This window comes from Loxodonta africana, chromosome 2, assembly GCF_030014295.1.
Source record: "Loxodonta africana isolate mLoxAfr1 chromosome 2, mLoxAfr1.hap2, whole genome shotgun sequence".
Classification (NCBI taxonomy): Eukaryota; Metazoa; Chordata; class Mammalia; order Proboscidea; family Elephantidae; genus Loxodonta; species Loxodonta africana.
The window spans coordinates 11,699,707-11,726,072 of record NC_087343.1 but is presented as its reverse complement, the minus strand read 5'-3'; the positions used below and the strand labels follow the sequence as shown (position 1 = coordinate 11,726,072).

General features: G+C 46.4%; 2 protein-coding genes across 2 annotated transcripts; one reads left to right on the top strand and one right to left on the bottom strand.

Moving 5' to 3' along the window:
• Positions 1–507: 507 nt before the first annotated feature.
• Positions 508–2,748, bottom strand: MRPL36 (mitochondrial ribosomal protein L36). The gene is made up of 3 exons (XM_010588269.1): positions 2,656–2,748; positions 2,395–2,501; positions 508–979 (listed from the first exon to the last, which is right to left on the bottom strand). The coding sequence occupies exons 1-3, from the start codon at positions 2,746–2,748 to the stop codon at positions 634–636; spliced, it is 546 nt and encodes a 181-aa protein (XP_010586571.1). The 3' UTR covers positions 508–633.
• Positions 2,749–8,461: 5,713 nt separating this feature from the next.
• On the top strand, positions 8,462–22,535 carry NDUFS6 (NADH:ubiquinone oxidoreductase subunit S6). Its single transcript, XM_003408089.4, has 4 exons — positions 8,462–8,621; positions 10,406–10,459; positions 21,272–21,394; positions 22,347–22,535. The coding sequence occupies exons 1-4, from the start codon at positions 8,490–8,492 to the stop codon at positions 22,410–22,412; spliced, it is 375 nt and encodes a 124-aa protein (XP_003408137.1). The 5' UTR covers positions 8,462–8,489; the 3' UTR covers positions 22,413–22,535.
• The last annotated feature ends 3,831 nt before the right edge of the window (positions 22,536–26,366 follow it).

The following is a 26,366-nucleotide window of genomic DNA, read 5'->3' as shown; positions in this document are numbered from 1 at the left end:
ATTTTGCTATTCGTCCTTTTTGTATAGAAAATCCACTACCAGAGTCTGAGAGACACCAACTTGCTGCGTAAAAGCATGACTACTCTGGAGTCTCAGACCAAAAATGACATATTTAATTGACATCCAATATACTGTCAGATACAAATTCAATTTCCCTTCAGTTGAAGACCGCCACCAAGGCCTTTCATCCTTATTCTCAAATAACAGAAATATCGAGACCAGCTTGAACCCACATAAAAATCAGCCATATCTTTGACCACCGATGCAGGGCTGGGAGCTATCCCAAAGGGTGACCTTTCAAACCTGCATTCTGACCTTGCGGGCTATAACTAGCTTTCCCTCCGTATGTTCTCTGCCCTCCAGCCCAAGTCAAACACAGCTTGCACAGGCGAAAGACAAAAACGAGTTGTTTCCCATCTGGGGCTCTGGCTTTACGGGATTTAGACTGATATAAAGAGGTGAGACACCTAGGAAGCAGAGTCGACAAAACCTTAAGGTCAACAAATCTTAGGCTACAGAACATTTAGATTTTATTTTCCTTTTGATAAGGTAAACCCATTTTCCCAAGGAAGTAATTTTTAATTTTCCAAGGAAATAAAAATAATTTTGCACACCCTTTTACAGCCGAAGGGTCTAAGACTGTCTCTGCTTGTGCTTTGGGTTTGTTTTACAATAGATGAACCACCGGCCTCGCCTCTTCACCTGGTAACAGTCCTTGCAGCGCCTCCTGATGGCGACCTTCGTTTTGAGCCCCAGAGCAGGCTGCAGACGTGGCATGAGATGATTTGAAAGAAGTGACTCAATGACCAAGCTGGGCTTCAGGAGACTCGTGCCAACTGGAAGCGCACTGCAAAGGGATCCTAGAAGGAATGTGGACAGTCCTCGGGATTTCACTGTGCAGCCACTCCGATGGAGGAAAGGGTGCATGACAGAAACCACCACTGTCCTTATCAAATGCGTCGCCATATTGTGGCTAAACCTATGGGGGGAGAAAAAGAGTTGTTATAACTTTTTCTGTGTTTCTGCCTACTATTTACAACTTCATTCTTCCTATTTTGTTGTGGCTTAAAAAGAGAAGGGATGTGGGGTCACAGAGCGGGGAGTTTAGGTCCAAGAGCTCCTTTACCAGCTGCAGAAACTCCAAATTAAATGATCGGTTTACCCTACCATAAGAATAGCAAAGAACTCATAGAGTGCTTTGCAATAATTTAGAAGCCTTTCCCCTTTAAAGAAGTATAAACGAATATGTAAAACACTAAAAACCCATTGCCATGGAGTTGATGCCAACTCATAGCAACCCTATAGGACAGAGTAGAACTCTCCCATAGAGTTTCCAAGGAGAGCCTGGTGGATTCGAACCGCCCATCTTTTGGTTAGCAGCTGTAGCACTTTAACCACACCACCACCAGGGTTTCCACTAGGTTTATAAAAGACACTTCGCAACTGAGAACCTTCAACTTAGGCCACATCTTCCATTTCAAAATAAGTATACCAGGCCAGTGGAGGCTAAATGGACTTGCCCTTGTCCTTGTTAGAGAACAGGCATCAATTAAACACAAGTGTCCCGGGCCAGGGCCGATTTTGAGACTGAATAAAACGTGTCCATGTAGCACCACGTGACAACAAGAAACATCACGTCCATCTGGGAATCAATACGCTCATAGGAAATCACCACACCCTTAGCAAGCACCATTTGTCCTGCTTCTCCATGAACCCTGACCCGTTTTGGGTTTAACGAAAGGGCAGAATGTGGGCAAAGCTGACGCGTCTTTGATGGCAAAAGGTGAACTAGGATCCCGAGTAAGTTACTCAATCAGCAGACAAAAAACACAAGAGGACCCCATCTTCTAACCGCAGGGTGGTGGAGGGAGGTTAACTAGCGTTTTACAGTCTAACTAACCATTTGCTTTACGGACTTCCTTGCAATACGCACGTCCGGTCATTTACTCCGCTGCCCAAAGCGTGGGCCAGGACGCGGGCAGGCTAACATCTGCTGCGACTTCCGTGTTCTCGGTTAAAGCCTCTGCGGACCCCACCCCAAACCCGGGGCGGTCGGAGCAGACAGGGCCCCTCACGGGTGAGGAAGCCCCGGCCCGCAGCGGTCCGGAAGGGCCCGGTCCCACTCGATGAGGCAGAAGAGGCGCCCGCCGGCCCTCAGCCTGTGGCCCAGGCCGTCCCGACCCGCCGATCCCTCCGAGATCCCAGACGCCCTCGCCTATCCCTCATCCAGTCGCTGCCGGGAAGCGGCCCACCAGGGAAACTGAGACCCGGGGTCGCCTCGAGCAGCCGGCCTCCTCCTGCAGCCTCGCTGCTCCGGGGAAGACCCGGGAGCGCGCGCCCCAGGGCAGCCGCCACGACCCCCGCGCTCCAGTGAGAACAGCCAGCACCCCCTACCTGAAAACGAGGCGCCAACCCCGCCGGTAGCGCGCCCTCGCCGCGCGCCTGCGCGCTTGCCCGCGCCTGCGCAGTGAGGGCGATGACGCCGCCGCCAGAAGTGTCCGCTAGGAGAAATGATGGCAGCCGTCACGTGCCGTGCCTGGCCGCTGGCGACCGCAGGGTCTAGAGAGGCGCACGCTCGGCCAGGGCTGGGGGTGTGTGTCCAGCCGGTCGCATGGCTGTGTCGCCACAAGGCAGCCAGAGGGGCTCCTGGCCTGCCTTTTGCGGGCCGCCTTCCCCTTCCCGGGGCCCCTGCACCCTTTCCCGGCTGCCCATGCCTGGGACACCCCCTGCCCTGCGGTCCACCAGCATGGGCAGTTTGGGGGGGAGTTCTATGAAAAACATGCAAAAATGGGCATGGATATGAATCCTTACTATGAGGAAAGGCATCATGGTTGTTGTTAGGTGCTGGGGAGACAATTCCGACTCCTAGCGCTCCCGTGTGACAGGGTCCAACTGCCGCATTGTTACCTGATTAGGGTCTGTGCCCTGGGGCAGTGGAGCCAATGAAACATATTCTTAAGTCAGAAAGAGTGAGAAAGTTTATTAAGGAGATGTATACATCACCGGGGAAACCCTGGTAGCATAGTGGTAAAGTGCTACCCGTGCTAACCAAAAGGTCTGCAGTTCGAATCCGCCAGGTGCTCCTTGGAAACTCTGGGGCAGTTGTACCCTGTCCTATAGGGTCGCTATGAGTCGGAATGGACTCCAGGGCACTGGGTTTTGGGTATACATCACCGGGGACCCAGCAGCAACATAGGCCTTCTCTAAGGAGTCCCAAAGAGCAATTTTACATTAGAGCTTATATAGAATCTTAACAAGGGTTACAAGTGACTTTGTAGTCCTCTGCCAGACATTTCTTTATTAGGCTAAAGATATTCATATCAGATCCCTAGGCTCTGATTGTCTTGTGGGGGTTGTATGCCACAGATGGTTGGACATAACAAAAGGTTATTTGTATCAGTTTAAAACCGAGAACAAAGTCATTAACAGAGGTACGTGCAGGCAGAGGAAGGAGAAAAAACTTACAGGTTCTTCATGGCGTTAGTTATGTCAAGCTCTCAGTTGTCCATTTTGAAAAAGGAGGAAACATGCTGGGGTCACACTGTAGAGTTTCATAGGCTGTAATCTTTTCGGGAAGGAGCCCTGGTGGGCAGTGATTAATCACTAGGCTCCTAACGGAAAGATTGACGGTTCAAACCCACAAGCCGCTCTACAGGAAGATGTGGCAGTCGGCTTCCGTAAAGATTACAGCCTTGGAGACCCCGTCCTACTCTGTCCTACGGCGTCACTATGAGTCAGAGTCCACTTGACGACAGCGGGTTTCATCTCGGCAGGAGCGGATCGCCAGGTCATTCTCCTGAGGAGCCGCTGGTGGATTCCTACTGCCAACTGAGCATTTAAGCATTGTGCCACCAAGACATCACTTCTTGTTGTATTCCATCCAGTTGGAAACTCTGTGGCTAGTGGTTAAGAGCTATGGCTACTAACCAGAAACCTGCCAGTTCGAATCTACCAGGCGCCCCTTGGAAACTCTATGTGGCAATTCTCCTCTGTCCTCATAGGGTCGCTATGAGTCCGACTCATGTTGTTTTTAGGTGCAGCAGAGTTTGGTTCCAACTCACAGGGACCCTATGTACATCCGAAAGAAATGTTGGCCAGACCTGTCCCATCCTTACAGTCATTGTTATGAGCCCATTGTTGCAACCATTGTGTTAATGCATCTTGTTGAGATAACCGCCCTATGGGGCGATGGTTAAGAGTTCGTCTGCTAACCAAACAGTGGGCAGTTTGATTCCACCAGCTGCTCTTTGAAGACCTTGTGGGACAGTTCTACTCTGTCCTCTAAAGTTGCTATGAGTCAGAATTGACTCCATGGCAATGGATTTGGTTTTTGGTTTTGAGGAAGCAAATCCCCAGATCTTTTCTTCTGGTTAGCAGCTGAGCACTTGACCATTGCACCATCATGAAAAAAAAAAAAAGAAAAAACACGTCATTTTCCTAGGTTACCATCCTGGGAGAAATGGGAGGAGGCAGGGGAAAACTGGAGACTACAGTCCTAACTGGCTGCAGTTAAAAAATCTTTCTTCTGCCAACATTTTATTGTGAACATTTTCAAACATGCAGAAAAATTGAAAGAACTTTACAGTGAACACCTAGATACATACCACCTACCTTGTTCTACGATTAACTGGTTTGCACTTACTTTTTCAAGGCCCTTGTTTTTATGTGTGGAAAAAAAAAATAGAGGGTCAGCGAAAAAGAGGAAGACCTCAGCAAGATAAACTGACACAGTGGCTCGGGCCATGGCTGAGGACAATGAGGATACAGAAGTGCACTGTCCTGATGTCCTGTGCTATCCAAGCGCTCTGGGTCCTGTGCAAGCTCCCCTTTAAAGGACTGGCACTCTGCCCCAGGTACTGCAAGTCCCACACGACCGCCACTCCGAGTCCAGGGTGTCCTCATGTTGCCCAGGGGTCTCACCTGGACAGGGTCTCCCCACGCTGACGGACCTTGCGCTGTTTGCTGAGCCTTCTATGCTCCTGCCCTGTATCACTTTAATCCTCCCAACAGGTGTATGAGGAAAGCTTCAGCGCATCCAGTTTACAGGGGAGGGCAGTGAAACCCAAAAGGCGAAGGAAGCTGCCCAGGCTTCTCGCTGATGTTGTGTGACAGCATACTGACCCCAGGTGACAGAGTAGAGCTGCCCCATAGGGTTTTCTAGGCTGTTATCTTTCTGGAAGCAGATTGCCAGATCTTTCTCCTGTGGAGCCACTGGGTGGGTTGGAGCCAGCAACCTTTAGGTTAGCAGCTGAGTGCTTAACCATTGTGCAACCAGAGCTCCTTGTGCGCAGGTTACACGCTGGGAACCATACCCAGGTCTGCTCAGTCTGACACACATAACATCAGTTGCTGTCATGTCGATTCTGACTCACGGAGACTCCATGTGTGTCAGAGTACAACTGTGCTCCATAGAGTTTTCGGCGGCTGATGTTTTGGAAGCAGATAGCCAGGACTTTCTTTTCAGTTGCCTGTGAGTGAACGTGAATCTCCAACCTTTTAGTCAGCAGCTGAGAGCATTAGCCGGATTAAAGAATGTGAGGGCCCTAAGCATTGATAATCCGTGGTGTCCTCTCCTCTGCTTACTCATGTATTTGGAACAGCATATGTGAGCTAGATGTACACATGTATGTACATGTGTGTGTGTGGCACCAGTGGTTAAGTGTTTGGCTGCTAACCAAGAGGTCGGCAGTTCAAACCCACCAACCACTCCTTGGAAACCCTACAGGGCAGTTCTACTCTTTTCTGTAGAGTAAATATGAGTGTGAATTGACTCAATGGCAACAAATTTGGTTTGCTTTTATATGTGTGTGTACGTGTGTCTCAGCTGTCCATGATGTAACTTTTTTTTTAATGGGACTATAAGTGATTGAACATAAAAGTGGCATATAATACCTTAGCAGAATGAGATGAACTGGATTATAAAATTTTTAGTAGATGCTGGGTACTAAGATTTTAACTTAGTACTTTCTACATTTTCTACAAAAAGAATATTCCACATATTCTACAATAAAGAAAATGAGTCAGTGAACTTAGGTGTTTCAACAATGTAAAATTCTGTTCATCCCCCAGAACAAAAAAATTGACTTTCACCAATTTTATTTTAAATGGCTCGTACTTCAATTTTGATGCTTGTTTTGTAATAAAAGCTATAATTATAAATGAACAAATGAAAAGATGCCATAAAAGAAAATTTAATGATCAGAAAACAAACTATAACAGATTGTTTTATTTTCAGATAGATCTTTCATCTCTAACATGTTATAATTAAAAACATTTCTTTCTATTCTTTGCTCTTACAAATTCTTCAGTGATTTTGTCACAATTAAGCTGCCAAACAGTATCTACTTCCATAACAATGAGGATAATGAATCGAGTCTTTCTGAAATCAATGTTAGGTGCTACATTTTCCTTTTGTCCTGTCTGCTTGGCATCTATGGGTTTTTGCTTTGGACAACCTGGTGCTCCTGTTTTATTGATGCCCTGATAAGCATGGACTTACCTTGCTTGGAGTCCTGGTGATGCAGAGGTTAAAAGCTTGGCTTCTAACCAAAAGGTCAGCAGTTAGAATCCACCAGCTGCTCCTTGAAAACCCTATCCTGTAGGATCAAATTGATGGCAACGAGTTTTTTTTTTTTTTTTTAAACCTTGCTCAGGAGCCCTGGTGGCACAGTGCTTAAAGCTCTTGGGTGCTAACCAAAAGGTCAGCAGTTTGAACCCACCAGCTGCTCTGAGAGAGAGAGAGAGAGAGAGAGAGATGTGGCAGTCTGCTTCCGTAAAGATTTACAGGCTTTGAAACCCTAAAGGGTCGCTATAAGTCGGGATCAACACAGCAGTGCATTTGGCTTTACCTTGCTTTTTGGGTGGTGCAGTGATTAAGAACTTGGCTGCTATCCAAAAGATTGTCAGTTCAAACCCCCTAGCTGCTCCTTAGAAACCCTATGGGGCAGTTCTACTCTGTCCTATAGAGTCCCTGTGAGTCAGAGCCAACTTGATGGCATCTGACAACAACAAAAAAGATAAGTCAGGCCATCTGCTTCCGAAAAGCCACAGCCTCGAAATCCCTATGGAACAATTCTATTCTGCACGCCTGGGGTCACCACGAGTCAGAATCAACTTGATGACAACAATAGTGATGAAAGTGGTTTTTAATCATTTGCTGACTTTAAGGTTGGCAATTTGAAGCTACCTAGTGGTTCTGGAGAAAAGATCAAACGTGTCAAGGATTTCATTTTACTTGGATCCACAATCAACAGCCATGGAAGCAGCAGTCAAGAAATCAAAAGACACATTGCACTGGGCAAATCTGCTGCAAAGGACCTCCTTTAAAGTGTTGAAAAGCAAAGATGCCACCTTGAAGACAAAGGTGCACCTGACCCAAGCCATGGTATTTTCAATTGCATTATATGCATGCGAAAGCTGGACAATGGATAAGGAACACTGAAGAATTGATGCCTTCGAATTGTGGTGTTGGGGAAGAACATTGAATATACCATGGTCTGCCAAAAGAACGAACAAATCTGTCTTGGAAGAAGTACAACCAGAATGCTCCTTAGAAGCAAGGATGGCGAGACTGTGTCTTACATACTTTGGACATGTCAGGAGGGATCAGTCCCTGGAGAAAGGCATCATGCTTGCTAAAGTACAGGGTCAGTGGAAAAGAGGAAGACCCTCGATAAGGTGGATTGAGGCAGTGGCTGCAACAATGGGCTTAAGCATAGCAATGATTATAACCATGGTGAAGGACCAGGCAGTGTTTCGTTCTGTTGTGCATAGGGTCGCTACGAATCGGAGCTGACTCTGCGGCACCTAACAACAACAGGGGCTCCGTGTAAGAAAGACCTGACTGCCAGCTTCTGTAAAGATTACAGCCAAGGAAACCCTTTGGAGCAGTTCTACTCTGTCACATGGGGGTCTCCATGAATTGGAATCTACTCCACTATAATAAGCTTTTTTTTTTTTTTTTTGGTATTTGCATGATGGACAATACCAGTTGTTTTACTTGTGGCCTTATTAGGGCTCTGTTGCAGGAATTTCTGAAATATGCTACCTCCCTTCTCTCTAGACCGAGGAAGCCACACACGCAAATGATGAACATCAGGCAAAGTGAATGTACTTCCACTTTTTTTCTAAGCAATCGCCGCCTTTACTCAACACAACCATTTGATATTTAAAACTCCCAATATTATCTTTAAAAAAAACTGCATCTCCAGCTTCCATCCTATCCTACAGTTCTCCAAGTAAGACTCACTGAGCAGCTACCGACAGTAAAAAGTGTGCACATTTCGCGCCTTCTCTGGGCTGCATCTACCCTCTGCTCGACCGATCGCGGTCTCTGGTCTGTTCGATCGCGGAGCACCTGCGCACCTCCCCGCCCCGCCCCGCGCTGGTCTTCCCAGGGCGAAATAAGTCCCGAGCGAATTGGCCCCAATAGAGGCTGTGCGCATGCGTTGGCGCTGCGGCGGCTCCGGGTCAGGGGTCAGCCGCGCAACATGGCGGCGGCGGTGACCTTCTGTCGGTTGCTGGGCAGTAGTCGCTCGGCCGCGCTGAGCCTGCCCCAGGGCGCCAGGTGTTTCGGGGTGCGGACTTCGCCGACTGGGGAGAAGATCACGCACACCGGCCAGGTAACCGCCGTGGAGGGAGGCCGAAGGGCGGTTCTCCATGTAGGGTGTCGGATCCGGTGCAGCCCGGTCTGCCACCCCGGACACCGCGGCCCGGACCCCCCCAAGCCCAGGCGAGAGGAAGCAGCCTCCGACGCGGCCTGCGGAGATGCCTGGTTCTGCACGTCACAGGCGGATCCTCCTGCCGCCGCCCCTGGCCTTCCCCTCTCCGCCCTCTATCCTCTGACCCGTCCCTCCTGCCCCTGCCGTGGCCGGGATGCTTGCCCCTCGGGGCCCCGGACAGGGAGCTTTGTCCGGAGGCGAGCACGGCTGCGTTAGAGGAGATCAGGGTTGGCTGAGAGTGGAGCGCTAGGACTGCTTTGGGAAGGGGGGCTTAAGCTCCTTTTACTCTGCGGCTCTTCTGCTCAGATGATAACTTAACAACACACACACACACACACTTTCTCTCACACACACAAACACACACACACTGTCTCTTACATAGACATTAAAAAAAAACCCAGTGCCGTCCAGTCGATTCCGACTCATAGCGACCTTATAGGGCAGAGTAGAGCTGCTCCATAGAGTTTCCAAGGAGCGCCTGGCGGATTCGAACTGTCGACTCTTTGGTTAGCAGCCGTAGCACTTAACCACTACGCCACCAGGGTTTCTTACACACACACACACACACACACACACACACACACACACACACACACACACACACACACACACACACACACACACACACACACACACACACACACACACACACACACACACACACACACACACACACACACACACACACACACACACACACACGCCACCAGGGTTTCTTACACACACACACACACACACACACACACACACACACACGCCACCAGGGTTTCTTACACACACACACACACACACACACACACACACACACACACACACACACACACACTACGCGATGGCCTTGGCAAATACTAATGAAAAGGCTCTGCTTTCATGTATACCGGGATGTTATGATGTTAGTGGCATTTTGCAATTGTGTTTTCATCTTCAAGGGTCCTGTGAAGTCTAATATCAAGACTATGTTGTCCTATGGATCAGAGCCCTGGTGACGCAGTGGTTAAGAGCTCGGTCGGCAGTTCAAATCCGCCATCTGCTCCTTGGAAACCCTATGGGGCAATTCTCTGTCCTGTAGGATCGCTATGAGTCAGAATCGATTTGAGGGCAACTGGTTGAGGGGTTTATCCTATGGGTAACTGATTACTGTTTAATAGCTTCCCATTGGAAATATGTTAACTATCAATTTAATTTTTTTAGATCAAATATTTTAATGTTTGTGCCATATTAAATAATAAGCGTTAATAACTTGAGGGACCATTGTAGTTTATAACCCAAAAAGCGTTAAACTATAATTGTAAACCAAAAGAAGAGAAAGCAAAGTGCCTGTATTGCCAAAATGTCACCTAGTAGATAAAGAGGGGAAATAAAGCTATGTGACCAGATGTGAAAGAAGGCTGGGGGTGATCTCCTATGCTTGAATGTGTCTCTCTTCCACTCCAGTTTTCTTGGATTATTTGCCAGCACTACCGCAGACTTGGTTTCTTCCAATCCAGTGTATTGCATTTTGTCATTTTAGGTAGCTTGCTGAAGATACTCCTGAGTGGACAACTATACTTTGTCCCTCATGTGTTTGACTAATCAGCAATGGCCTAAATGTTAGGAAAAACACTTTTCCATATATGTATGATTGATATTAAGTGATCTCTTTCTGAATTAGGCTGTAAAATTAACATATGACTTTTTTTTTTCAGGTTTATGATGCTAAAGATTATAGGCAAATCCGGTTTGCAGGCCGTCAAAAGGAGGTGAGTATCTAGTAAAGACAGGTAAGATTTCATAAAACTTTATATAACCAAGAAATAAAAATCAGTATATAAGATTCCATATTTAAATGAAGTTTCTTAAAAATGGGATAACCCTAGAAACTCAAATTCTTTATTTCTTCAAAATGTTCAGTGTATCTAGTTATGGGTTGTTGTTTTTCCTAGAAATATGTAGCATAATATTTTGTAAGTGTTTTTCTGTTTTAAACATAAATGGGATTGATTTTTTCTTTCATCCCTGCACTTCATTTCTCTGAGACTGTCAAAGTAATTCATACCAATTTTTAAAAAATTACTTTTAGTCTCCTTTTGGGGTGCTGTTCTTAGATCTCACCAAATAAATTAGGGACTTAAACTGAAATAGCTGAACATGGGGCATGAATTACTCTTCCCTCAGTGGGTCTAACTGTTGGACAACATTCACTCCCAGCACCCAACCCAAGTGTGACTGCTGGAGAAAGAATATTGGGATTGGAATCCTGCCTAAACAAACCTGTTTCTTACTTAATTCCTTTCTCTACTCCTCATGTCTCCCAGCTCCCAAGTTCTCATTCCACATCAGTTGAGGCATTTCTCCACGTTTTCCTAACTTGTTTGTCCTCCACAGCCAACTTGAACCACAGAACTTCTTAAAATATTCAGCTTATTTTTCTCATTACACCTTTAAAAAACTCATAGCCATCGAGTCAATTCCGAATCATAGTGAACCTGTATGACAGAGTAGACTGCCCCATAGTGTTTCCAAGGGGCAGCTGATGGATTCAAACTGCCGACCTTTTGATTAGCAACCAAGCTCTTCACTACTGCACCACCATGGCTCCCCATTATACCTTATTGTTTCTAGGTGCTGTTAAGTTGATTCCGATTCATAACTACCCTATGTACAACAGAACGAAACACTGCCCAGTCCTGTGCCATCCTCACAGTCATTACTTTGCTAGAGCCCATTGTTGTAGCCACTGTCAATCCATCTGGCTGAGGGTCTTCCTCTTTTTTTTGCTGACAGTTGAGTTTACCAAGCATGATGTCCTTCTCTAGGGATTGATCCTTCCTGATAACATGTCCAAAGTATGTGAGACAAAGTCTCAACATCCTTGCCTCTAAGAGGCAGTCTGGCTGTAGTTCTTCCAAGACAGATTTGTTTGTTCTTCTGGCAATCCATGGTACTTTCAATATTCTTCGCCTACATCATAATTCAAAGGCGTCAATCCTTCTTCAGTCTTCCTTATTCATTGTCCAGCTTTTGCATGCATATGAGACGATTAAAAACACCTGGGGTCAGGTGCACCTTAGTCCTTAAAGTAACATCTTTGCTTTTTAACACTTTAAAGAAGTCTTTTGCTGCAGATTTTCCCAATTCAATGCGTCATTTGATTTATTGACTGCTGCTTCTATGGGCATTGATTGTGGATGCCAGTAAAATGAAATTCTTGACAACTGTAGTCTTTTCTCAGTTTATCATGATGTTGCTTATTGGTCCAGTTGTGAGGATTTTTGGTTTCTTTATGCTGAGGTGTCATCCGTACTGATGGGTGTGACCTTTGATCTTCATCAATAAGTGCTTCAAGTCCTCTTCACTTTCAGCAAGCAAGGTTGTGTCATCTGCATAAGGCAGGTTGTTAATGAGTTTTCTTCCAATTCTTATTTATATAGTCCAGCTTCTCAGATTATTTGCTCAGCATACAGACCATCCTAGTGTCTAGTTTTTTACTTCTGTTCCTGATCTAGTGAGCATTTCTAGAGAGACTTACATAGTCAACTTGGCTTATAAACGTATGGTTTCTAAATTCAGGTGGTTGACTGCTACGTGGTCTGGTGATTAGGTGGCAGAGAAGTTTTTATCTTGCTTGTCAACTCTTGATTATTTGGTATTCCTACTTGAGTGTTGAGTTGACAAGGATCCTGAGGCCTAGTCTAGGTTTAGTGGAAAAAAGTGCCACAGTGGGTTACTGATGTTTGCCAACAGTACCATGGTGGGTGGTGGTGCGTGTGCAATAGATTAGCCTCGGTGGATTTGAAGCCGCGTGGACCCGGTGGTGTGGTACGGGGTGTGTGTGGTGGATTCCTCCCTGGTGGAGTGGAAGCCGTGTGGACCCAGTGGTGTGGTGCGGGGTGTGTGTGGTGGATTCTCTCCCTGGGGGAGTGGAAGCCGTGTGGACCCGGTGGTGTGGTGTGGGGTGTGTGTGGTGGATTCTCTCCCTGGGGGAGTGGAAGCCGTGTGGACCTGGAGGTGTGGTGCGGGGTATGTGTGGTGGATTCTCTCCCTGGGGGAGTGGAAGCCGTGTGGACCTGGAGGTGTGGTGTGGGGTGTGTGTGGTGGATTCTCTCCCTGGGGGAGTGGAAGCCGTGTGGACCCGGTGGTGTGGTGTGGGGTGTGTGTGGTGGATTCTCTCCCTAGGGGAGTGGAAGCCGTGTGGACCCGGTGGTGTGGTGTGGGGTGTGTGTGGTGGATTCTCTCCCTGGGGGAGTGGAAGCTGTGTGGACCTGGCAGTCTGTTAGGCTTGGGCTTGGATTGTAGTATATGTTAATTCCTCTAAAAATCAGTTTCCCCATTTGTAAAATGGAAACTATGAGAATATTTTCTATAGAAACGTTTAGTGTTGAATGAGATAGTATATAAATATCTAATAAAGGTTTGGCCTGTAGTAAGCGCTGCTCATCTTCCTCCTCAGGAAGCCTTTTTACCTCTATTTTCATAGACTACTAGTTTTTTGCCAGTACTGCAGCTGTTCCAAGCACTTCGTCCCCCAGCGTAGCCCAGCGTTTCACAGCACGGAGTGCGCGGCATTTGGAGGAGACAGTTCCTCGGTGTACAGACTGCCCTGTGCCTCCAGTGAGACGGCAGCTCTTCAGTGAGGTTGCTGACGGGATGCTGGGAAGGTGGGAGGGATCTTCAGAGGATTGGCGGGCCCCTTCAGCCGCCTGAGTGTGGGGGTGGGAGGTCTGTCTGGCCGGATGCCGTGTCCTGGGCCTTGAGTCAGGGCGCAAGGTCTATCTGGCAGTATGCGGTATCCCGGACCTTGAGTGGAGTTGGGGAGGCCTGTAGCAGTGTGCGGTGTCTTGGGCCTTGAGTGGGGGTGGGAAGGTCCGTCCGGCAGTGTGCGGTGTCCTGGGCCTTCAGTCAGGGTGTGAGGTCTGTCCGGCAGTGTGCGGTGTCCTGGGCCTTGGGTCGGGGTGGAGTTCTGTCTGACAGTGTGCTGTGTCCTGGCCTTGAGTCGGGGTAGGAGTTCTGTCCAGCAGTGTGCGGTGTCTTGGGCCTTCAGTCAGGGTGTGAGGTCTGTCCAGCAGTGTACAGTGTACAGTGTCCTGGGCCTTGAGCAGCAGTTGTTGCTGAGGCTCTGGCTGCACCCATATTCCAGCTTTGTGGGTGTCGAGGTGCTGTGGCAGGGAGGTGGAGATGGCATTTGGAGCCCTGGATGGTCTTGAACTGGGCAGGCTGGGGTCAGTCCTGGGGCCTCTGGGAGTCTTTCCTGGAGGCCTTGCCCCCAGCTCACCTGCTCCACTCTGCTAATGGTTTCACAAGCACCTGGGTCTCTGTCAGAAACCCTTTGCTTAAAATTCTTAACGTGGCTCTCGTTTCTGAAGGGTATAGCAGGGAGGAATTTCAAAGGAAAACAAAGTTAGTGCTGGCAAGTGAAGTGAGTGAGTGAGATGGTGCTGGCAGTGTTGTCTCTATGTGACTGTCCTGACCATCAGCTCCCGGGTCTGGTCCTGCCAGGGATCACCAGTACTCAGGCATGGCGTTGCCAAGTGCCTTTTCTTCCTCAGCATCACAGACGTCTAGGTAGCCATCTTAGTATTGTAAAGAGAAGCAGCATGCTTGTAGTACGAGAAATCGGCTTATGCTTCGGCTTTCGTTCTTTCACCTAAATTTGGAGTTAAGTTTATATTTTAAAATACTGTTGAATCTGAATTTAATCTGAAGAACAAGGAGAGCAGGTGGCTAGATAATTCAGCTGCCCTTGGGAGGAGAAACTGTCAGCATCCACCTGAGGCTCTGGCACACTGCTGACCAGAGGTGCCCGGTATGGTGTGTGGCACGCTTACGGAGGAACCGGTGGGCCTCAGGCTTAGCCAGGGTCTTCCCAAGAGAAGACATATATGCTGTACGGTATGGCCGCCAAACCCCCCGTCAAGGAAGGGACCTGAAGTCCAGGCCAAATGGTGTCCTGGGGTTGGTAGCATTCAGGGACCACCTTGAGGTGGTAGTAGATGGGGACTGACTTGGATGTAACAAGACATTGCTCTGCAGTTATAGCACCTTCGTTACTTTACAGTAACCCTGGTAAGATTAAATGTAGGTGCTCCCTTCCTCTAGGATGCAGGAGTCAGAAGAGCAGCTGAGAGGGCCCTGCCAGGTCCACCATTCTGAGTTTGGGTGGGCTTCGGCTGAGAGACGGCAGCAGATCAGCACACCCGGCCACTGGGAGCTGAGACTCCTCTGCTGAGAGGTGCATGAATTCACGCTCTGTAATCACAGCCCCTGATACATTTCCTGATGACTTGGTTAGTAACACAGGTGGAAGACTCACGTCACTTTCAAGAGCCATCTTGATGTCCATCCATCCGTGTAGGGTTCAGCCAGGAGAAGTTGGCAGGTGTCTTGTCTGGTTGTTTTGAAGGAGCAACCCAGGCGCATGTTAGTGAGCGACTGAGAGACTGGGGAGTTGTGATTCACCTTCTGTCAGGCTCTGCACAGCTTCCTTTGCCTTCTGTGGCTTTGAGCTCATCTGCCGGCATCCCTCCCAGAGTTGTGTCCTTGTATTGTGACTGCTAGGAAGCTCTTGGTATAAAATGAAATCTTTTAGATGAATGTGAACCGTGGGTTTTTGCTTCCTCTTGGAGGGCTGGGATCATCAGAAATAATGGTGGTAAGACAGAGTTTTATTTACCCTCCAGGATCCAGAGGAAGATATTTGAAAATCAGATTTCTTAAACCCCTAGGTTCCAGAGTCCAGTGGCTTAGTCAATAAGCTGTGTGCCCTGTGCTTTAATTTCGCCTCTCGTGGTAGCTCCGGGACTTCTGGTTTGCTTCTGTTTCTGTCTGTGTCTTTTAATACTCTCTCCTCCTGGGCCCTGGCAAGATTAGTCACCCACCGGACTCTGTCACCCCCACAACGAGTTCAGACAAGTCAGTGCAAATAGCTCATACTGATTTTGAACCTTTTCTTGAAACTTACTTAGTTTAAAAATTAATTTAGATGAGAAGTTTAGTTTTTACTGTGCTTTAAAATTACATACATACACACATGTATTGTTTTAGGTAAATGTGATTATTGGTAGTAATGTAAAAAAATCTGATGTTTTAAATAATTGAACTAGGGCTTTTAGTCCTTTTTAAATTTATAAATTTCAATAGATGAAGTCACTTATTGAATGCTGATTGTTCTACTAGGTTACTATTTCCCTTTTGACTGGCTTTGCCATTATCTCATAGAATCATACGTGTTATGTTCCAACTTCAGTGGATTTACCCCTTAGTTTGACACAGAGAAGCAAACTTCCCTTAGGGACTGGTGTTCCCCAAGATAGATGAGTTAAAAAAGAGTAAAAATAGGCTTCTGACAAATTAATTTAAACCTAAATATGTTTATGCCCAAGTCAGCTTATCAAGAGGTAACTAAAAGGATCATTTTGTATTTTTTATGTTACTGAGATATAAAGAACTTATTTTATAGTGGTTGGACAGTTTAGAGTGTGTGACGTGCTATGTTCTTAAAAAGAGACCACATTTACAGTTAGTCGGAAGCACGCAGGAGACTGACATTCTCTCCATTAATTTCCTTACGAGTCCAGTAATGCTTTTTCTGCCTTCTTTATCCTTTCCTTTCTTAGGTGAAAGCAGCCAGATAGAGAGAGCCCTGATTGTTTTAACAGACTCAGGAGCTGATAGCAGGGTTTTTTTGTGGTAACTGGGAGTGTGTTTACTATTTGGCTCTTTGTATTCCTGCAGTCGAAGCGAGTTTCAGGAACCAGACATTAATAATGGGCGGGTCATGGCTGCCCTGAAGCCGGACGGCCACAGTGACAGCAGGGCAGTCCCCGTGCCAGTCACAGGTGTCAAGGCGTCAAATGCCCTTCCTGCGAGGAGATTGCTGGGCCTCTTTAACTGCTGTGATGGGGACCTGTGGGTTTGTTAGTGTGGCCTTTGTGACATGTTTGTCACTTCTGTAGGTGTCATATTATTTAAACCATAAGGCTTCATTTGTATGGTGAGTTGCTTTGTCTGCAGCCGAGGTGAACAGACCATCACTCATTCCATAGTGCACTGCGAGGGGAGCAGCAAGCTGTCAACAAATGCACAGTGTTTAAAGGAGCATGTAAAACAATATTAGGATAATCCGACACAGCTTGGTGTTTTTGTTTTAATGTCGCTGCATTTTCACAGGACTCCGTATTGTGCTCTCAGTGCTAGAACTTTAAGGAAGAGCTTTACAAAATGATAGTGTCTCTAACTGACAGAGCTTTTTAAAGATAACTCAGTCTTTCCAAAGGGCTGCCCATGTGTCTGTGGCTCCAGGGCCTCAGCTTGGGTGAGAGGCGTTTGGCGTTACCCGTCTTTATGCCAGGTGAAGCCATCCCTGTGGCTGAGCACATGAAGGACACAGTGACACTTGATTGTGTGCTTTTGTCAGAGCGTTGGCTGGCTTTAGAAAAACAACTGAGGTCAACAGTGCTTCTCTAAATTATTTTCAAGATTTTCATAAAATTAAATGGCGTCCCTCCTGTTTGCGAAGACTTACCTGTGCCTGTTTTCTTATCCCCACTAAAGCACCAGGCCTGCACCAGTTGGTGGGATCCAGGCACAGAGGGCCAGACACCAGCCTGGCCCTGGTCTGCCAGGACTGTTACTGCAGTTCTCACCCACGGTTGTAAGCACGAGCCAAGAGCATTGATTGAGCCAGACTTGCAGAGTAACCCTAGGCAGAGTTGACTATGTCTGATTGTTAGACCTGTCACTTCCCCAGTCCTGTCCACATAAGTCATCTCCTATAAGCTTGCTTTGAAGGATTTCCGTAAGGGAAGTAGTGCTGTTCTACCTTTAGCTGTATCCGTTCTGTATTGTTACGTGTACCACTTTGCATGATCCTCTGGCCTCAGAAATGGGTGGTTTTTGTGCTGTGGTCTTGCTCTTATTTCCCACTCTGGTTAGATCAATTATGTAGAAGAGATGGCTAGGTTTAAGTCATGCTATCAAGGAGAGGATGTTTGAGACAAAACCTTTGCTGCTGACAGCCAAGGAAGTGTTCAGGGGTTACCATGATTGCCAATAGATGGTTTCAAAAAGGAAAAGAACTGGGGAAGGAAAACCGTACTGATTTTCTTCCTATAATTATGTAGTGCTTGGAATAGGGCACAACAGTCCTTTGGAGTAAGGGAATGGCAGTCCACAAGAGGATAATAGGTGAGCAGATCTGATACCGGGGGCTGGACATCGGGGATGGTGTAGTTGAGTTCCTTCATTGTACACATAAAGAAACTAAAGTCCCACTTATTTTGCGGTTTCCCCAGTGCTACGCTCTCTGTCCACTTGGTGTCTGTTTCAGTCACACTGGTGTTACCAAGGCCAGTTCAGCGTTGGTGGGCTCATTACTAAGTCATAGCTAGTCTGCCAAGTTTGCCATAATAGGGCATCATAAGATAAAGCCTCTGCCAGGCCAGAATGTTTGAATTGCTTTTAAAATTAAACTCTATGAAAGAAGGAATAGTATAATGACTCCCTCCTCCCATGTACCCATTGAGTTGTAACAATTATCAGCCAAGATCATTACGGAGATGACCAGGCTCGTTGCATCTCTATCAACATCCCCAGCTCCCCACCAACCCCAGGTCATTTTGAAGCAAATCTTTGACGTCCTGTCTTTGAATCCAGAAGAGATGAACGTGACAGTAATAACATATCACGCCAAAAGAGCAGTCATTCCTTTAAATATCTACCCATTGCCGGTGAGGCAGTACTGACTCATATTGATGGAGTCAGAATTAAATATCTAGTCGGTGCTAAATTTTCTTTATTGTCTTTTTAGAAATATTTATATATAGTTTGTTTGACTCAGAATCCAAATAAGTTCCATCCATTGCTGTTGTTTCTTTAGTCTACAGGTTCCCAATCATGCCCCTCTCCCCCCACTCCTTCCCTGTACCCTTCTACCTCTCTTTCTTTGCTTGGAGTTTATTTATCAGAGAATCCAGGTAGTTTGTTCTGTAGTTTTCCACAGCTGGATTTTACTGGCTGCACCCCTTTAGCTTGTTTTACATGTCCTCTTATTATCTGGGTTTTTCTTAGTTGGTTCGTTTTTTGGTTTGTGCTGTGTAGATGATGCTACGTCCCTCCATGGAGAGGCACATACCGGCTGATTGATGCTGGTGGTGGTGGTGTCACATGGATGCAGGAGCCAGCTAGAAGGGGTTATTGGACACATCTTGGACCATTTGAGTACCAGAATAATCCAGGGCTGTGTTGTAAACCCTTGGAGAAACAATGAGGCCGATGATACATGAGTGCACAGGGGAGTGGGAGGGCACTGAACACGCAGGTGCACCATGCAACGACCACGGACGTGCAGGAGAGCTGGGCGCCAACCGTGGACGCACAGGAGAGCGGGGTGCCGACCATGGACGCGCAGGAGAGTTGGGCGCTGACTGTGGATGCGCAGGAGAGCCAGGCAGCAACCGTGGATGTGCAGGAGAGCTGGACACCGACCAGGGAGAGCCAGGCGCCGACCGTGGATGCGCAGGAGAGCCAGACGTGGACCGTGGGCGTGCAGGAGAGCCGGGCGCAGACCGTGGGCATACAGGAGAGCCGGGCGCTGACCGTGGACATCCAGGGGAGCCGGGCGCCGACCGTGGACGTGCAGGTGTACAGAGCTGGCAGGAAGACATTTCGCCACCCTCCCAGTAACACTTGGTTCAGGTGAGAATCTTCAGTGGACGCAAATCAGGAAGAAAGTATGATGAGGAGCAGGATGTTTGCAGGGTTTAAAGCGTCTCCCACAGACTGCTTATTAATTCCAGGGGAAAAGCATAGTAACTAGACGATGGAGAAGTCAGCCAGCCTTGACCAGGTGATGAAAATCAGATCAGCAGTGAGGAGAGGACATGTGGGCAGGTGTGAAGCCTGAGAAGGTGTGGCGTCGCTGAGCCCAGCTATGTGGAAAGAGCAGACACCCAAACGAAGAACGCTCCTTTTAAAAGGAATGAGGGGGCTGTATGCTTCAAAAACGTCAGCGTCACGAAGGACAAAGGCTGTGGAACGCTTCTGCCTTAGTCATGTAGTGCTGCTACAGCAGAAATAACACAGGCGGGGGCTTCAGGGAACAGGAGTTTCTTTTCTCAGAGTGCTTGAGGTTAAAAGTCTGAATCAGGGTCTTGGCCGTGTCTGCTCCTTCTGTGAGCCTCTCACCTGGTTTCTGGTATCTGTTTTCGATCCTTGGTGTTCCTTGGCATTCCTTCACATCACTTAGCACCTGTCTTCCCCCATGTGTGTATCTGTGTTTATTCTGGCCTTTCTATAACTCAGAAATGATTAGGTTTAGCATCCACCCTACTCCGATATGACCACATTAACAAAAGAAAAACCCTGTATCCAAACAGGGTCATACCCACAAGTACAAGGGCCAGGACTTAACACTTACTTGGGGGGACACAGTTGAACCCATAGCATATTCTTATGTCGGTATTACATTTACTGAAGTTGATAACTGCATTGAGGTATGTAAGATAAGGTCCATATGAAACACACACTGAAGTATTTAAAAGGCCGTGATATACACAACTGACTCTCAAATGGTTTAAGGAAAGAAAAAGTGTGTGTAGAGAAAGTGAAAGAGGGGAGGGGAGGGGAGGGAAGAAAGGAAAGGAGAGAAAAACGGAAGAGGAGAGGAAAGGGGAAGGGAAGAGAGGAGAAGGGAGGGGAGGTATCTTAGTTCTCTCTCTAGTACCCCTATTTCTATAACAGAAATACCATAAGTGGGTGGCTTTAACAAACATTTATTTTCTCACAGTTGAGGAGGTTAGAAGTCTGAATTCAGGGTGCCAGCTCCAGGGGAAGGCTTTCTCTCTCTGTGGGCTCTGGAGGAAGGTCCTTGTCTCTTTGAGCTTCTGCTCCTGGGTGATTTTAATGTGCCTTGGCATTTCTGTCCTATGTCTGCTTTATTGGCTTGTTTAATCTCTTCTATATCTCAGAAGAGATTGACTCAAGGTACACCCTACAATAATCCTGTCTTATTAACATAACAAAGACAGCCCATTCCCAAATGGGCTTATAACCCCAGGCCTAGAGGTTAGGGTTTACAACACATATTTTGGGGGAACAGAATTCAGTCCAAAACAAGAGGGGAAGGGAGAAGAAAGAGGATAGGGGACGGGAGTCAGTGCTAAAGCAGATGGACAGAAGGGTAACCATAAGGCAGATCCAGGTCGAGGGCAAAGTGGATCTTGTTTGTACTGTTCTGATTCTTGCAACGTTTCTGAAAGTTTGGAACTACATCCAAATGAAAAATGTGTGTGTGTGGGGGGGGTGGTAGTGAACATGTATCTAATTATATTATGCATACATCTTGAAGGTTGTGAATGATCACATTTAAACTGTAATGTACAGAATAAGTTGGTGCTGACAGCAGATGAGTTTGTTTGAGGGGCTTGTCTACATCAAAACCAAAACCAAAAAAACCAAACCCATTGCAATCGAGTCAATTCCGACTCATAGGGACCCTATAGGACAGAGTAGAACTGCCCCGTAGGGTTTCCAAGGAGCACCTGGTGGATTCGAACTGCCTTTTCTCCTCATTGCAGGTAAATGAGAACTTTGCCATCGACTTGATCGCTGAGCAGCCCGTGAGTGAGGTAGAGAGCCGCGTGATATCATGTGATGGCGGTGGAGGAGCGCTGGGCCACCCGAGAGTGTACATAAACTTGGTACCGTGACCTTATCACTTACTTCTCTGCAAGCATGTTCTGGTCATTTGTTAGTGACCAGTGTTCACCTTCACTCCTGACCCCCCAGGCTTTCTTTCCTACTGTGTACCTGCTCAGGTAGTCCTTCCATGTTCACTGAGATGGCCTGTCCATCCACCTGGTCTTGCTTTCAGAACCATACTCTGGAGCCTGAGTAAGATGACATATCTGAAGGCACTTTTCGATGGTGATGTGGCATACAGATGTGATGGTGTCACCAATACCTCCCTCTTCTCAGATGTGTAGGCCTTTCATCCCCAAGCCCTCATTTCGTAATCCTCTGTATCCATTGATAAGTCTAATATACAGGCCACAGAGAAGAAGGAGGGAACACAAGACAGGAGACCAGAGGGAAACCATGGCGTACAATCCAAATGGGAGGTGAAGGAAGTCTGCGGTAGAACATTCAGTCATAAGACAGTTGGTTCCTAGTCCTTGGTTAAGAGGACTTTGTCTTTACTCAAGGTTTCTTCATAAAAGCCATCGTTTAGCTTGAGTGCTTATCACCAGAAGGACAGTATGAAACGTGTATGTTGTGAGGCAGCTAGGCAGGAGCAGGACCCACCAAACTCCTTCTGTGTGTGTCCTGGCGTACCCCAGTGGGGCTGAGCCTGGATGCCGTCACAGCCTTCTCGGGATTCTTGTAGCCCATGCAGGGGCAGTCCTTTGAGATGGACACGTGTTACAGAGCCTGAGCCTGAGGCTGGGAGGTGTCCAGGCCTCTGCCCGTGATCTCCCAGCACGTAGGGAGAACCGACATTGACACAAAGTCCATTATGAGCCTCATATTTAAAGCTGCTTGTAGTTGACATTGTATTTCAAGTTTTGTATTTACTTTTTAACCTCTAGCTTTGACAAGTTTTCGGATTTGAAGTAGAATATGGAAGTATGAGATCTTTTGAATTTCTTTCAGGACAAGGAAACAAAAACCGGGACATGTGGTTACTGTGGGCTCCAGTTCAAACAGCATCATCACTAGGTGGGTGCTGCACTCCTGGTTCCCACGAGGCTGTGCGTGAGGATGCGATGTCAGAGATAAAACACGGAGATCCGAGTGCTGTAGTCAGAACTTTATTTGAATAAAGATGTTACTGTAAAGGAAGGAGGTACGTAGTTTTTGTTTTTTTTTTCATAGAATGAACTTTCGAAAATGAATATTTACTTACAAATCAGAATTGAAAGCAGGCCCCACCTCTGCATGAAGCCTCTGACATACCCTTCAGAGAGGCTCTTCGATCCAGGCAGCAGCACTGGCAGCTCAAAGAATCAGGAGGGGAAGAAAGAGCAAAGATCCACATCTGTTATTTTGCAGACAGAACTGAGAGCTGCGGTGACATCCGGGGCCACAGCCTCGCTTCATCTGTCTTGAAAATTTGCACTGTTTCCCTGTTACTTACATGTGAAGTTAAGTTTCTGTCCCATCCTAATCTTGATGTTGAAACATACTGTCTTAAAATCCAAGAATTGAAGTATCTATTTGAAGGTATTAAAAGTCACATCCTGTCTCAATTTAGGGCAACCTGTGTATTTAAAAAAAGAGCAATGATTTTAATACATTATAACACAAAATATAAATAGAATAAAATCATAATAGAAACGATAAAAGAGGCTTGGTAAAATGATCCAGAGCCCTGACATGTGGGTGAAAGTGAATTCCATACAGAGGAAATAATGGCACAAATGGCATGAGAGGCACTAATTAACTAATGGTAGAAGAAATTCCTGGAGCTGAAGGAGAACCTGCCATGGCAAGGGCACGCCAGACTCCCTGCAAACCTAGTGAGAAAACACACAACCAGGTAAGCCCTGGTGTCAGAGAACAAATAAAAATGCAGCTCTAAGCTTCAGGTTTTGTCTAGGGAAAAGAAAACCTGAGCTTCCAGAAGAAAGAATAAGTTATAATGGGAAAGTTCTCCACATGACACCCAGCTTTTCATCTCCAATACTGAGGGAGTAAAATAGCATCGAGAGAATAGTTAAGCATCCTGTGGACAACCACAGAAGAACTCACTGATCCTGAAAAACGCATTTATGGGAGAATTCAGAGTCTCACTCCTGTCCCCTCCTGGGGAGCGTGCCTTGAAGAAAGAGCTTTGCCCAGTGGGGCAGAGCACAGTCCTCAAGATGGGAAATTTAGCCATCAACAGCTAAATTTGCGTAAATTAGTCCAAACCATATGGATACACTATCCGGGAGTTTATTCTAGTTAAGGCCTCTTCAAATAGCAGCTAAATCACACAGTTTGAATACTAGGTACTAAGTACAGGTCACTTTGAGTATTCCTGGTGGCTCAGTGGTTAAGTGCTTGGCTGCTAACCAAAAGTTTGGTTTGAACCCACTAGCTATTTCGTGGAAGGAAGAGGTAGCAGTCTGCTTCCTTAAAGAATAGAGCCTTGGGGGCCCTATTGGACAGTTCACCTCTATTCTATAGGGTCACTATGAGTCAGAATCAACTTGAAGGCACACAACAACGACAAGTCCCTAGAGGCACCCCAGGCATTCAGCTTTCTTGTTTTGTGGGCTGGGGAAACCCACTGCACAGTCCGCCAGTCTCTCCTGCCACCACATCTCGCTGTCTTCAGGTTACACCTCACTCGCTCTCTGTCTCCTGGGTCCAAAGGATGCACACTCTGCTCCTGGCTCTACTTCCTTGGTGATGGTGCAGTTGTGTCTCTCCCACCTCTGGGATGACTCACATCCCAGCAGGAAGACAAAACTGACCAATCCCTTTGGTGGGCCACAATTGCCCTATCTGCACAGTCCCGCCCAGTCACCTGGGTGGGAGTTAGAAGACCATGACAAAAAAGGCCACACAAAAGCCATCCATCACACTGCAGGAGTGTTCTCGGAACCAGGAGGCAGACGGAGCCAGAGGGAGGTGGGCTGTTGAGGAGAGGCAGCCACATGCAGGAGACGAGGCCCGGAGCAGAGAATGGAGAAATGTCCCGCCAGCTTACAGATGGGCCCTTCTAGTTTGCTGAGAGTTTTTAATCCTGAATTTTAACAAATGCTTTTCCTTCATTTTTTTCTTTTAAATATGTGAATGTGAATTACATTGATTTTTCTAAAACCATTACCATTCTTGGATAAGCCCCACTTGGACTTGGTAAGTTATCTTTTTCATGTTGCTGCAGTTCTGTAACCAATACCTGGACCGAGACTTTTGCATCTAATAAGGCTGAGACTTTTCTTTTAATTTCTGTTTCACGTACTGTCCATTCTAGGTCTTCATATCAAGGTTGTCTTTACCTTGAGACGGAGTTGTTACTAGCTGCTGTTAGGTCAGCCCCCAACTCACGGTGACCCCACGCAGAATGAAATGCTACCTGGTGCTGCGCCATTCCCATGGTCAGGTGGGATTGAGCATTGTGACCTATAGGGTTTTCACTGGCAGATTTTTGGAAGTAGATCACCAGGCCTTTCCTCCCACTCTCTCTTCACTCAGGGACAACATGCTTATGTTCAAATAAATGGGAACAGTCTACTTTTTATGCCATTTGCATGTCTGAGAACATCCTTGGTATGATTTCAGTCATTTGAAATGTGTTGAGATTTGCTTTATGTCCTAGTGTGTGGCCAGATTCTATAAATGTTTTACATATGCTTAAAAGGGGTATAAATCCCTCCGTTGTTGGGTGCCCTGACTGAGAACAGCCTGTTGGAATCTCCCATTCTGTGTGTTTGGCTATTGTCCTCAGTTCTCTCGCTCTCTTTTTTTTTTTCTTTTTTAGTACATCTGAGACCGTTCTCTTAGGTACCTACAACTTAAAATGGTTATATCTTTTCACTGAATGAAACCTTTTATAGTTATGGAGTGATTCTTTTTTATTGCTAATAAAGCGTTTTCTCCTAAGGTCTATTTTGCCTGGGATTAATTTGGCTATATTATCTATATTTGGTTCGTATTTGTATTTTTTTCTTTTACCTTCAGTGTTAGTGTATCTTTATGTAGTTGGAATTTTGTTACCCATTTTAAGATTCTTTTCTGGAAATCTTTGCCTATTTTTTATTTAATGTAATTGCTGATATATTTAGGTTTAAATCTACCATCTTACCCTGTCCTATTTGTTCCAACTGTTCTGTGTGTCTGTGCCTGGAATGACTATTTCATCATTCCATTTTTCCTCTAAATAATTGGAAGTTAATTTTTCTTCAAAACAGAAAAGTCAAATACAAACTGGGAAAAATAGTGGTAATTTGTATATATAAAAATCCCTAACATACCAAAATACAGGTCAATATAAAAAATACACCCATGTTTGAGAGAAAATGGGCCAAAGACAGTAACAGACACACATACACACACAAAGAAATACAAAAAGCCAATGAATATATGAAAAGACGTGAAATATCTGGCATGTGCTAAGCAGATGGAGAGCCTTGGTAGGGAGGGGTTGTGAAGAGGTGGCACTGTGTCCTCAAGGGAAATAGGTTATGTTCCAAGATGTAAACCCAAAACCAATTCTGACTCAGTGACCCTATAGGACAGAGCAGAACTGCCCCATAAGGTTTCCAGGGAGCAGCTGGTGGATTCAAACTGCTGACATTTTGGTAAGCAACATGAGCTCTTAGCCACCACGCCACCAGGGCTCCAAAACAGTATCTTATTTCTGGACACTTATCCTATGAAATTAATTGCCAAGTGTGAAATGGATATGCACAGGATGTTCATGAAAGGGTAGTTTTTTACAAAAACACATGTCTGATTAAATAGACTTTTTCCTGTTTTTACTTCATTTCAGGAGATACTGTGAAGCCATTAGAAGTCATGGTATCGATCAGTACTTACATAAAATGTGCACATGACTTACTATGAGTTAAGGATGCGATAACAGAATATTCCATCGAGTGTCCAGTTTGTGTGGTGCTGTATCCGTAGCTCTGAATGAGCATTTATGTTGACAGAAGGCAATTCTGGGATGAGATTTGGGAT

Coding starts and splice junctions, on each gene's coding strand:
- MRPL36 (XM_010588269.1), bottom strand. CDS start 2,748: ATGCTGGTGGACCGCAGGGCAGGGGGTGTCCCAGGCATGGGCAGCCGG. Junction 2,502..2,655: donor GGGAAGGCGGCCCGCAAAAG/GCAGGCCAGGAG, acceptor CATTTCTCCTAG/CGGACACTTCTGGCGGCGGC. Junction 980..2,394: donor GGTTGGCGCCTCGTTTTCAG/GTAGGGGGTGCT, acceptor CTCCCCCCATAG/GTTTAGCCACAATATGGCGA.
- NDUFS6 (XM_003408089.4), top strand. CDS start 8,490: ATGGCGGCGGCGGTGACCTTCTGTCGGTTGCTGGGCAGTAGTCGCTCG. Junction 8,622..10,405: donor AGATCACGCACACCGGCCAG/GTAACCGCCGTG, acceptor TTTTTTTTTCAG/GTTTATGATGCTAAAGATTA. Junction 10,460..21,271: donor TTGCAGGCCGTCAAAAGGAG/GTGAGTATCTAG, acceptor TCCTCATTGCAG/GTAAATGAGAACTTTGCCAT.